The 13485-nt window shown below is 36.9% G+C and overlaps 1 protein-coding gene across 1 annotated transcript in view; it reads right to left on the reverse strand.

Moving 5' to 3' along the window:
- Positions 1–13485, reverse strand: part of DLG2 (discs large homolog 2) — a 1585094-nt gene that overhangs the window by 554299 nt on the left and 1017310 nt on the right. Inside the window, exon 6 of the mRNA XM_006763751.2 lies at positions 5319–5443. Coding sequence (XP_006763814.1) covers positions 5319–5443 — 125 coding nt within the window. The remainder of the gene's footprint in view (positions 1–5318; positions 5444–13485) is intronic.

Here is a 13485-nt window from a genome sequence, read left to right on the forward strand (position 1 = left end):
TATAATAAAAGAGGCCTGATTTAAAATTGTTGGTGGATGTAGAATTTGGTACAGTTTTTTTGGAAAGAAATTTAGCAATATGTGTCAAAATTCTTTAAAAGGCTCATATTTTTGGTTCAGAAATTTTACTACTAGAAGTATATCCTAAAGAAATGAAGAGAAACAGTGTCTTCCAAAATATTGCCAGTTATTAAAAATGTTAAGAAAAAAAATACCGTAAATTCCCAACAATGTGAATAGTAAATATATTATTAAACAGCAATTAAAATATTTATATAAAAGTTTTTAATGATATAGGGCAAGATCTATGAAAGAAGTTTATAGGAAATTAAAGAAATGTTAAATATTAGAGCACAAGCTCAACTAAATAAAAAGCATAATAGCAAAAACAAATAGCAGAGATAAATGTACAAAATGTTAACAGTCATTGACTCTATTTAGTGTTAAAATCAATGTGTTGAGTTTTGTGAAGTATAAGTCAACTTTTCTGCATTTTATACATATGCTAAAAAGACAATTGTTATATCCATAAATACCCATGCACAAGGAGTGATATTTAAAAAAAAACAAAAGGTTGCATGGAAAAAAGACCACTTTAGAGACATTCATCCTTATCTCTTAGCTTGCATCACCCATTTCCCCGCAGGCTCTGGCTCTCTCCCTCATTACAGCTCAGTTTCTCATCTTTAGCCACCACATGTAAAAACACATCTCAGCTAGTCTCTGCCTCTGTTGTCCCTCCTCTTAGGGGACTGCTTTCTTCCCTATTTCTGACCTTGGTCCCCTCCCTGCTTTTTTCTGACTGTTTTTGCTTCCAGGTGTGTGAAGGGCCCGAGACTAGTCATAAGGCCTGACCAGTGTTTCTGAGGTTTAGAGTGTGGTAGTACTGGCAGCAGCTTCAATGGGCAAACCAGTCTGCAGTCCAGCCATAAGTAAACTTCAGGGTCCAGAATTTCATGGTGTCCATATTAGTTTTTTATTTCTGTGTGACAAATTACCACAAATTTAATGTCTAAAACAACATATATTTATTAGCTCAGCGTTTCAGTGGGTCAGGAGTCTGAGGACAGCTTAGTAAAGTCCTCTACTCTGGGTCCTACAAGGCTACAATCAAGGCATCACCTGCACTGTATTTCTTTTGGGAGCTTGGGGTCCTCCCCTGAGCTCATGTGGCTATTGGAAGACTTCAGCTATATGACTGCCAACTCCCATCATGCCAGCTGTGGCTTGCTCTCAGCTCCTACAGGTTACTCTCAGGTACTCCCCATGTGGCTCTTTCCATAGGTCTTCTCACAACATGGGAGTTTGCTTTATCCAGGCCGGTAGGACCATCTGTTTGCCTCTAAAGTGCTCACTGGGTTAGCTCGGGCCAACACAGGATAATCTCCCTTTTGATTAACTCAAAGTCAACTGGTTAGAGACCTCAATGACATCTGTGGGAAATCTCTTTTGCCAAATAAAGTAATATTACCACAGAAGTGATATCCCATTATACTCAAAGGTTCTGCCCCCACTTAAAGGGAAGGGGTTAGAAAAGGCTGCGGGTCACTGAGGACGATCTTAGAATTCTGTCTATCATAAAGGTATCTTCTTGGCTGTCACAGACTTGAGGCTCAAGTTCAGTATTCTGCACACTGAGTTGTGTTGACGGGCTATGAATTTTAGACAACTCCTTCATACTTATGATTTCATTTAATTCTTACCTCCGCTTCCTGAGAAATATACTCCTATTTCCAATTTGCCAATGAGGAAACTGGAGGAAAGAGAGCTTAAAAAGAAGTCCAAGGTCACATAGCTAGAAAATAGAACTCGAAACCCAGATCCTCTGACTCTAAAGAGTATGCTCTTTCTCCCACATCACTTTTCTGGAGTAATCACTGAGACAGACCTGAGTTCAGTTTGGGGCCTCACCTAATTAGGGAGAAAGTCACCTCTCACCTCATCTGAGTCTGCAGTACAACATAGAACTTAAAGACAAAATCATTAAAGCCAGACTGACTGGGTTTAAATTCTAGCTCCAACATTTATAAGCAGTACAATCCTGTGCAAGTTACTTAATTTTTCAGTTCTTCAATGATCTTATCTAAAAAATGGGAATAAAAAAGTATAAGTCTAATTGAGTTATAGATTTTAAATGAGTTAATGTCAGAAAAGTACTTGGCACATTGAAGCACTACATTGGTCTTGGCTGTTATTATAATTGATCTGACTATTATATTTTGACTAACGTAGAGTTCAGATTACTACTCTGCATTGAACCAACTCATCGTCTCACTTTTCTGAGCTTTAGCTTATCTGTAATTTTTAATATTATTTAATTGTCAAAAATGTAATTTATAATGGAAATGTAAATTATAAATGGAATTTATAATTTAAAAGTTTTAAAAGTCTGTGGCCCACAGGAAAGACCAAAGAACTAGTCAAGTAAAAAACCAAAACAAAACCGTAAGTTTTGTGTATTTATTTTTTTTAAATGAGGGAAGCACTGCAGATTCAGTTGATTGTAGAAAATTAAGAATAAAAATATAGAAACATTTTTAGTATCATATCAATTTTTAAATGGGCTTTAATCCCATATTATGACCAAGAGAAAAAGAGATGTAAACAGATAGGAACAGGAAGCTGAGGGAAAGACATAGAGGATGAAAGGAACCTGAAAGAAAGTTAAACGATGAGATGAAAGGGAATAGAACACCATAGAAGAAAAGAGAAAGACACTGAGGCAAGAGCAGAAAAAAGTCTACTGAGAGATAGAGATGGACATAAGAAGAAGGGGGCAATACTGCTAAAATTTATTGAGCCAATACAAAGACCAATTGATAGAGGTCACAAGGAAGAAAAATGTGGCTCAGTAGAAAAATAACAAATTTTATAATGGTTAGAGTTTTCCCTCAAATTGTGAAAACTTTGCCTTTGAGAGTTTTTAGGCAGAGACTACATGATAGAGGGGATTCTACTATTAAATGAGAGATCAGAGATTACGCAAGTGACATCCGGGACTAGTTTTTGTATGTATTCAAAGCTAGCTGAATGATCTTCTAAAAGTCTTTAAGCCAAAATTTCCTGAGTCCATATTATAATAGCCATATTAGTAGTATATACTGCTGTCAGTAGATGCTTGTGTGTCTGTGTTTATCTATATTTTCTATCTATCTATCTATCTATCTATCTATCTATCTATCTATCTATCATCTATGTATCTAATCTATCTATCTATCTATCTATCTATCTATCTATCTAATCTATGTATCTAATCTATCTATCTATCTATCTATCTATCTATCTATCTATCTATCTATCTATCATCTATCTTAGTACAATGCCACATGTGGAAAAGCTGAATAATTATAGGCTATCATCCTGTGCCTTCTCTTTACAACTATAGAATGCTGCTTCCAGAACAGCAGAACTTCCTTTTATCTCTGTAGACATACTACGGCCACCCATGCTTGCAGGCAAAGAATGGTGGCACTCTCAGAGATTCCACTTTCCATTCTTAACTATAGGAAAAGCACATAACATAGAGTACAAATTCATAATTGTGGCCCATCGATTTTGGAATGATCCTCTAACAGCTCTATTCCTAAACCTTTGTAATGGAGCTCATCCAGCATCCAGTATTAGCAAATCCAATTCCCATCATGGCTCACAGAATGACACAGCATCTATTTCACACTGTTCACTCTGTAGCATGGATATTTGCTCACTCAGATATTAATTTCCTCAAATCAGCTTGAAAATCCTATTGTCAAAAAGCATGTGTTTCCTGAGAGTCACTCATTTCTTTTCTTGTTGAGAGGAGATGCAGGTGTACCTGAAAAAAAATTGTGATTCTCTTCTACAAGCTGCAAAGATGCAGCTGTCAAAAGTAATCACTTCATCAGAAAAACTGAGTAGAGTACAAAGGTGTCCTTTGCTGCTTTATAAGGAAAACAGTGAGCTAGCTTCCTTATGCTAAATGGAGAAACAGACTGAGGAAGGCCAACAAAGCTTACATTGCTGCTGCTTGGGTCATTGACCTCATAGTGGCTCCATGCAAGCTAAAGCCATACTTATCTAAAGGACTTTGCTTGTGCTACCCTCCCCCCTCATTAATTCATCCTCCTCCTTCCTCTTCTCATCACTTTCACTCATTCATTCATTCAAAAACTCATTCTTTCAGCAAGAGTTTATTGATCGACTTTTATATATAACTGACTGGTCTGAGAAGATTTACAATCTGGGAGAGGCGCTAAAATAACATGAGGACATTGTTTTCTTCCCAAGGAAATGTCTCCTAATTGTTCTGATCCACAATCTCGTTTTGCTAGTGTTTTGCCCTCAGATAGAATTTTATTTTATTTACTAATTACCCCATACGGGTAACTCTTAATTCCCCAAATAATCTTCAGTTCCTCAAAGAGAGGGGCCCTGACTCAAGCAGCTACTACTCTCATCTGAGCAGTATCTGGCTCCACTCCGTCCAACTACTTAATCTCACCTTGTGGGCATCATCCAAGCCAACTTTGTTACTTTGTTTCACTCTTTATTGGGATAACTTGCTCTTTCTCCCTCTGTTCTCATCCACATTTGTGGGGATAGTGAAATCTTTAATTTGGGCCTTAGTCAACAATAGTATTCTTTTTTAAAATATATATTTTTATTGATCTCAGCGAGGGAGAGAGATAGAAATCAATGATGAGAGAGAGAATCATTTATTGACTGCCTTCTGCATACCTCCTCCTGGAAATGGCGCCAGCAACACGGGCATGTGCGCTGACCAGGAATTAACTGTGACCTCCTGGTTCCTAGGTTGACACTCAACCACTGAGCCACATTGGCCAGGCTTAATTATTTTTTAAGACACAGAAGGGAATCTTCCTTTGGAACAGTTTTATAGATGTTGTCCAAACTCCTACCAAAGACCTTATAAATAGCTTCTGAATCTATAAGTGTACACAGTGCCTATAAACACTGCATTGGTTGCTAATATTACTTAAATATATTATTTTTCTATACATTTTATTATTTTCTTATCAGCTCATAGGATTCTTCTGTCTAACCACACTGAAGGCCCCATGGAACAAAAGACATATCTGCATCCCCTTGTCACAGTGCCTGGACCACTGTTGAATATGGTAGCCATCAACAAATTAAATCCTACTTGAAATTCAACAAATAATAAGAGTTCTGCAAAGTCGTTACAGAAAGCTTACTTTAACAGCTTTCTCTCTGAAGTACAGAAGTTTTATAGAATTACTATTCTCCAAAGGGACAAATGTATCTCACTGATATGGCAGATTTACTTTCCAAATAATTCTAACATTTCAGTTCTTTACCTGAGTCTGCCATCCTCTGCTGCAGCACCTCCTGGTATAATCTTCGTAATAAATATGCCAGGGTCATCTCCAATATGGGGATTATCTGTCCCTCCAGCAATACTGAATCCCAGGCCAGAATTCCCCTGTAGAAACAATAAGTAGATATTAAATGATGTAGCTGTCACCTAAACCTAGCTCCCCTTGCACTCAATGTTATCTTCTTACCACTTAAATGGAAATCAGGTGATAACAGTCTTGTGTGCAAAGCTATAAAGTGCACTGTCAGCAAACAAAGGAAGGTCAGGAAAAATACTCAAGTTTGTCCTTGCACCGCAAGCATTCAAGCGCCATATATTTTTGCTTTTAAGAAATGCTTCCTTTATAGAGCAATTAAAATGATCATTTTAAGTAGAAAACAAAGCTTACAAATTGAGGAATATGGAAAGTAAAGATTATTATAGTCAATTGTACTAATTATAAATTACAAAGAACAAAGAATGGAAGAAAATGAGTTATATGAAAATATTTGATTTGGTAGCATAGTGAAATTGTGGTATTTACATTTTATTATTGTCAGTATTGTTGTTCTGACCATGTTTATCCATCAAATAACTATGTTCCCATTTATCAAGAAACTTGGGCTTCTGAAGTCAGAGTCCCTTCTATAGTCATAATAAATGTAAGATACCTTTCGGTAATAAGCAGGTTTTTATTTGCAGTAGTTATAAAAAATTCTGCAGCAGGTAAATTTGAACAGTTTATATTCTAATAAAGCTTTCATCTCTAGTGTACATATAACCTTTTGAAGTTAGTATGTAAGACAATTAAAGTCTCCCTGAAATTCACAAATCTTCTTACTTAATATATTTCTTATTGACATATTTCTTAATATCTATCTCCACTGCTATTTTGCATTTCCATTTTGCATTCAGATTTTCCCCCTAATTTGCATTATATTCTAAATTGTTTCCATACTGCTAGGTAGTCTTTATAATTACCCATTTTATTATTATTTTTATAATTACTCATTTTAAATGACTAAATAATATTTCATCAAGGTCATTACCACCATTTATTTAAATAGTCCCCTGTCACTGGATATTTAATCTCTCTATATACTCTTATGACAAAGAGAACTTACTAAATTTATGATCACTTGATTAAGTTCTGCTCTTGGGTAAAAAGAGATAAGGGCTAAGAACTAAGTAGTTAATACACAAAAGTTAATTAGGGCATGCAATTAGTCAAAAAAGTTCAATGTTAAGATAAGGTCAGCTATAAATTGACAGTATACCACAGCAGACAGCAAGGTAATGTTTAGGAATTTTTATGGATTGAATTAATAAAACTCTAAATTCCAGAGGGTTGTGTTCAGAATTGTGCATTTACATTGAGAGGTTAAAATTAATAATGCAACCACAGTAACAAAAATCCCATATCTTTATACTTCTAACATCTATCAAATTTTGTTTGTTCTTTGAAAAATTCCTATGTTCACTGAACAGAGGTATTATTGGTAGCAGTCATGTAATCATGAGTTTAATCTTTATTAAACACCAGTTCTATGCTTGGCTCTAGACTAGGCACTGGCGCTACAGCAGTGAAGATGTCAATTAATGCGGCACATGAAAGGGAAGTACAGAGCACAGGACTGGGTAACAGGAGAACCAAGCATAGAGCCTTTTCCTGAAGGTGAATAGCAGTTAGTTACTTTTAAGAGGGTCAGTGTGAGAGCTGGGGAGAAGGAGAGAATGTTCCAGGCAAATGGAGGAACATATGTAAAACCCTGAGATGAGAAAGGGGAGGCCAGGCCCAAGGAACAGACAGTAAGGCTGGAACAAAGAAAGGAAGGAGAGTCAGACTGGATGAGTCTTTATCATGAGACTCTACAGAGCAGCATGTATATAAATCCATTTTGGGTTTTACATACCCACTGACACTCGATGATTTCTCCTATGTGACTGTCCTGAAGCTAAAGACGGAGATTAAGACAGGATGACTTTTACCTTCATGAAATTCAATACAGAGCAGAAAAGGCAGATAATCTGGCATCTGGTGATCAACCACATTGTCATGTGTGTAGCCACCAAGACAGCATTTAGGTGATTTATAAGGCAGTTTATCTAAGACCTAGGGATTTTGGAGAGAAAGGTAAGTACCTTCGATCCAATTTGGGTCTAGCTTCAAGAACACTCACTGACTGGAGTACATTGGTCTTACTGGAGTTGGCACCTCAGGGCTAATAATTTCTTGATTTATGGGGGTAGGAAAAGGAGGCAAGCAGAGATTGGGAGATACTCAAATGCTTTCTTCTAACAATATCAATATTTTGGAAGAGAGCACTCAAAACTGTCATTTGACAAAGATAATCAAAATCTAGCTCTTAATCTCTTTTCCTTATTCCTAGTTTGACACATTCACCCATAGGAACACTGAACTACTGGCTCTTTCTTGCATAATCCATACTATAATTTCTCTCTGGGCCTTTACTCATGCCGTTTCCTCTACTCGAAACTTCCCAACTTCCCCTTGACTGGTCCATTTCTTCTCATTTTCTAAGATAGGGCTCAGAAGGCATCTGTTCTAGAAAATATTAAATGATTACCCCAACTTCTCTTTTCTGGGTAAGTCATTCCTCTTTTGAGTTTTTGTGGATTTCTATGCTATTTATGTAATCCACTGTGTTATTTTGAAGTTATATGTTTATGATTCTACCTTTCCATCAAACTGAGCTTGCAGAAAGCAGGGACTGTGTTCATATTCGTTTCTTGGTGCATTGTTTGGCACATATATTAAGATAAATTCTGTTATTAATTTCATATCACTAAAGTCTGAAAAACAAATTAAGATACAAATAATGAAATCCTATGGCAACATTTGGTTGTCAGGTGGTTATACTAATCCAAAATATGCTTAAAATTGTTTAGATGATCATAAAAATGAAAACACAAAATCAAAAATTTTATTGAGACTTTGTGGATCCTCAGGTTTGAGAAAAGTTGTGTTTTTTTTTTAAGTATATATATTTTTATTTCAGAGAGGAAGGGGGAGGGAGAGAGGGAGATAGAAACATCAAGGATGAGAGAGAATCATTGATTGGCTGCCTCCTGCATGCCCCCCCACTGGGGATCAAGCCTGAATCCCAAGCATGTGCCCTGACCAGGAATTAAACCATAATCTCCTGGTTCATAGGTTGATGCTCAATGACTGAGCAACACCTGTTGGGCCATTGTTGTATTTTAAAAACTTATTCTTTGAATAGATAAATCTTTGAAATAATGGCTTTGGTGTAAATGCGGCAATATTTAACCACTGTTTTGAGAGTTAACGGAGAAGATGGTGGCTCTGGCATTTGCTAATATACATTGCCTTGCCCTCAAATCCACTCTAAAGAAAAAGAATAAATGGATCAATGAGTCCACAATGAAAAGAGAGAGGTAGAGGTGGGGTGTACCTGTATTTCTGGTCCCAAGGTTCCCAAAAGCTTTTGTGTTTCAATTAAAACCAGTCTGTCAGCTGGGCCTGGCCAGTCACCAAGATTCTTTAGAAGAGGTTCATCTGAATTCAACGAAGGAAATTATTTAAAGTGCTTTCCCATCTACCCCATTTGTTCTCTTCCGCCTTCCCATTCAGGCCTTTGCTAGCAGACAGCGGCATTCAATGGAGAGGGGAACAGATAAAAAGCGGCAGTGAAATTACTGCCTGCTGTTCTGTGGCTGAATCACTCCAGTCCCCTGACAATCATCCCGGAGCCAGCCAGCTGCAGGGCAGACCCCTGAACCTCTCTCCTCTGAGCAGCAATCTCTCCATGGGAACGGGCATGCCCCTGGCTCCCATCCTTAGATCCTGCATATTGTGACTAATTAACCAAGTGTTAATACATGACCCAGTCAATGGAAACTGCGATGTGGCATGCCGGTGAGGGCAGCCCCCATTCAGAGTTCTGGGTGGGCTGCTGTTCCCTTGCAGTTGGGCAGATTCCATGACTGATGCATGAGGCTGGCATGGAGCATTCTTCCTCCTCGTGCCCAGCCCTCCACATTTGCTGATTCTTGCCCAGGAGCACAAGTCCATTGCCTAGCCAAATGTACTTCCTCTTCCATGCACCACACTTCACCCCTCTCAGAAAAAGAATCAGCAAAAAGGAAAGACACTTTGTCGCTTAACTGATGATTGCCAATATTAATACAATATCCTCGGAAAAGCTCCTCTTTCATTAAAAGCGTGCTCTCCAAATGAAAATTACAACCCCTCCCCCAAATGGGGATATAAAATAAGAGAAAAAAAACAATGATATTATAATTATATGCATTTATAGAATGTTGTATTGATAAGGAATTTCTTTGCTATTTATAAGTTAAGCTACTAATTTAAAATACTGTTTAATGTAGTAATTTATTTCTAGAAGTTTATCCTAAAGAAATCAGAGATGTGTGCAAATATTTGTGTTCGGTGTTGTCACAGTATTATGCTTCCAATATAAAAAATCAGAACAAGCACAACTGACAAGTACAAAAAGTTCTCAGTCTAGAAAGAAGAGATGCCTGTTTTCACTTACATCCTTTAGGAGTTGTATTTATAATGTCCCAAATTTTCTATATTAAATTTTATTTATCTGGAAGCTGCTAAGTAGAGAAGCCATCAGGAAATCTGCATTTGAGAACTGATCACTGTAGATTTGGTAGATCATCAGACTGGTAATTTGTAGAAAAGGGGTTTAATGGGATGGGTGAGTGTGGAGAGGAAGCATTTTCAACAAACAAGTAGGAAGAGAATGCCTGATTACAGCAGGCCAAATAACTAGAAGCAGTAAAGGGTGATACAGTAAAGGTAGATTACTATTTCTGTGAAATAATTTTGTTCTTAGGAAAGATATGTTGTAACGTCTGATGAGAAGGAGGCAGAGTAGAAGCAATTTTAGAGGATGGTGGAAGGGGCCTCGAGCATGTCTGTGAGCTAAAGTGAAGAAGTGCTTGGAAAAGAAAATTGAGGCTACAGAAGAGATGGAGAATACATGGGAAGGAGGAGTGAGGAGTGAGAAAAGTACTTAGAGTACAAATTCTTTGAGTCGTGCCATAGGTACTGGTTAAATACATGTGGTAGCTATAGCCACATCAAGGAATACAATAATATTTTGAAAGGGAAAGATCTTTGCAATACATCTTTCAGTAAAGAAAATAAAATACAATATAGGATTTAAATTGTGATCTCACTTTGTAATATATACATGCATAGAAAAATTCTGGAATACGTGTCTACCAATAGCTTATTACTGGTTCTCAATGGATATGAAAAGTATAGATTTTTAAAAACTTTTGTCATTTTGAGAAAATCCATTTTTATTTTTTTCTTATAAATATACCTTACTATAAACACATACATACACATTATTCTTGTAAAACCTGTCTAACAAAGGAACAAATAATAGTTTGTTTTTTGAGAACATATGTCATCTTTGGGTAGGCAGAGGGATACTATTCTATCTGAGATAAGAATGACCAAATTCCTATAGATAAAGTGTTATTTTAGGTGAAAGAAGTTACAGGGTCAGGTCATTAAAGGTAGAGGAGAAGGAAGCAAAAGGAGTTAGTGACTGAAAACATGTCTTTGCTTTATATATTTAGCTGTAAGGACTTCAGAGGGAAAAGTCTAGAATAAATCTGGAGCCTTAAGTAAAGCAGCAAAGGGGCTGTAATTGCAGCTGTGTGGCAAGAGAGACACATTGGGATCAGTAAGGGTTTGTTGAGCAGCAATAAGGTGGGATGTCATCAGAATGATTATGGGATTTTCTCCAACAGTGCTTAGTAATCTTGAGCAGTGAAAAAGGAAGGTTTGGTTGCTAAGGGCTGAGGTGTGAAAATCAAATGTGTGTGACTGACTCAATGGAATGAGGAATAAAAATCAGAAAAATAGCAAAGGAAGAGAAGCAAGGGAGGATGCTCATAGGCTGGAATAAATGTGGATAGAAAGACTGAGAATCATAGAAGGTCCAAGTATAGGTTTGTGGGGAATAGGGCATAGAAGAGGGGGCAGCAGGCTGTGGACACTTTGGAGTTTCAGGGTTCAAGATTGAGGAGAAGTACTCGCTGATAGTCATGTGAGGGTAATAAAGGTCATCAAACATGATGATTGAGTCACAATGCTTTGTGGCCAACACTGAAGTTTCCTTGGAAGATAGAAAGAGAAAAAATGGAGAAGAAAAAATGGCCAAAAATATTCATTGAAAGTCAGGAAAGACCTAGAGTAGAGATGAAAAGGGGATAGGAACTAAGGCAGTGTGGCAGACAAGAGAGTTCCAGGTAGAGGAACAAGATGTGCCAAACCCTAAAAAGAAGAAAGTGCTTGACTTGGTCAAAGAACTAAAATGAGACAGAATAGCTATAGAGTGATAAGGAAAGTAAGGGAGAGAGGATGTTAGAGAAGGTAGCAGGGGTCAGATACTAGGGCCAGTGGGACATATCATAACATAACGTTTAGGGTCATGAAGATTTCAAACAGGAAAGTAACAGGGTCTGATTTAGTTTAAGATTATACTTGTTGCTGTTTAAAAACTTATTGGATAAGCCTTATATGACAAACCTACAGCCAACATCATACTCAATGAGCAAAAACTAAAACCGATTCGCCTAAGAACAGGAAAGAGACAGGGATGCCAACTTTCACCACTCCTGTTTGACATATTACTGGAAGTGCTAGCCATAGCAATTAGACAAGAAGAAGAAATAAAAGGTATTGGAAAAGAAGATGTAAAACTGTCATTATTCACAGATGACATGATACTGTACATAGAAAACCCTAAAGACTCCATCAAAAAATTATTAGACTTAATAAATGAATTCAGCAATGTAGCAGGATATAAGATTAACACCCAGAAATCTATTGCATTTTTATACACCAATAATGAACTTACAAAAAGAGATACTAAAAAAACAATCCCATTTACCAGTGAACCAAAAAAAATTAAGATACTAGGAATAAACTTAACTAAGGAGGTAAAAGACCTGTACTCAGAAAACTACAGGACACTGAAAAAAGAGATAGAGGAAGACATAAACTGATGGAAGAACATACTGTGTTCATGGATTTGTAGATTCAACATCATTAAAATGTCCATATTACTCAAAGCAATCTATAGATTCAATGCACTCCCCATTAAAATACCAATGGCATATTTCACAGACCTAGAATGAACTCTCCAAAAATTAATCTGGAATAAAAAAAGACCCTTATTAGCTTCAGCAATCCTGAGAAAAAAAGAACAAAGTAGGAGGGATCTCAATACCAGATGTCAAGCTGTATTACAAAGCCACTGTTCTCAAAACTGCCTGGTACTGGCACAAGAACAGACATATAGACCAATGAGATAGAATAGAGAACCCAGAAATGGACCCAAACCACTATGCTCAATTAATATTTGACAAAAGAGGAGGCAAGAACATACAATGGAATCAAGACAGTCCCTTCAATAAACTGTGTTGGGAAAATTGGACAGATACATGCAAAAAAAATTAAAACTAGACCACCAACTTACACCATACACAAAAATAAACTCAAAATGGATAAAGGACTTAAACATAAGATGGGAAACCATAAAAATCTTAGAGGAATCCACAGGCAGCAAAATCTCAGACATATGCCAAAGCAATATTTTCACTGTTACAGCTCCTCGGGCAATGGAAACTAAAGAGAAAATAAATAAATGGGACTACATCAAAATAAAAAACTTCTGTACAGCAAAAGAAACCATCAATAAAACAACAAGAAAACCCACTACATAGGAGAACATATTTGCCAATGTTATCACCCATAAGGGTTTAATCTTCAACATTTACGGGGAACTCATACAACTTAACAAAAGAAATGTAAACAACCCTATCAAAAAATGGGCAATGGACCTAAATAGATAATTTTTGAAAGAGGACATAAGGAAGGCCAAGAGACATATGAAAACATGCTCAAAATCACTAATCATCCTAGAGATGCAAAATCAAAATGACAATGAGATACTATCTCACAACTGTCAGAATGGCTATCAACAACAAATCAACAAATGACAAGTGCTGGCGAATATGTGTAGAAAAAGGAACCCTCGTGCACTGCTGGTGGGGAATGCAGACTGGTGCAGCCACTGTGGAGAACAGTATGGAGTTTCCTCAAAAACCTGAAAATGGAACTTCCATTTGAC

This window comes from Myotis davidii, unplaced genomic scaffold, assembly GCF_000327345.1.
Source record: "Myotis davidii unplaced genomic scaffold, ASM32734v1 scaffold499, whole genome shotgun sequence".
NCBI classification, from domain to species: Eukaryota; Metazoa; Chordata; class Mammalia; order Chiroptera; family Vespertilionidae; genus Myotis; species Myotis davidii.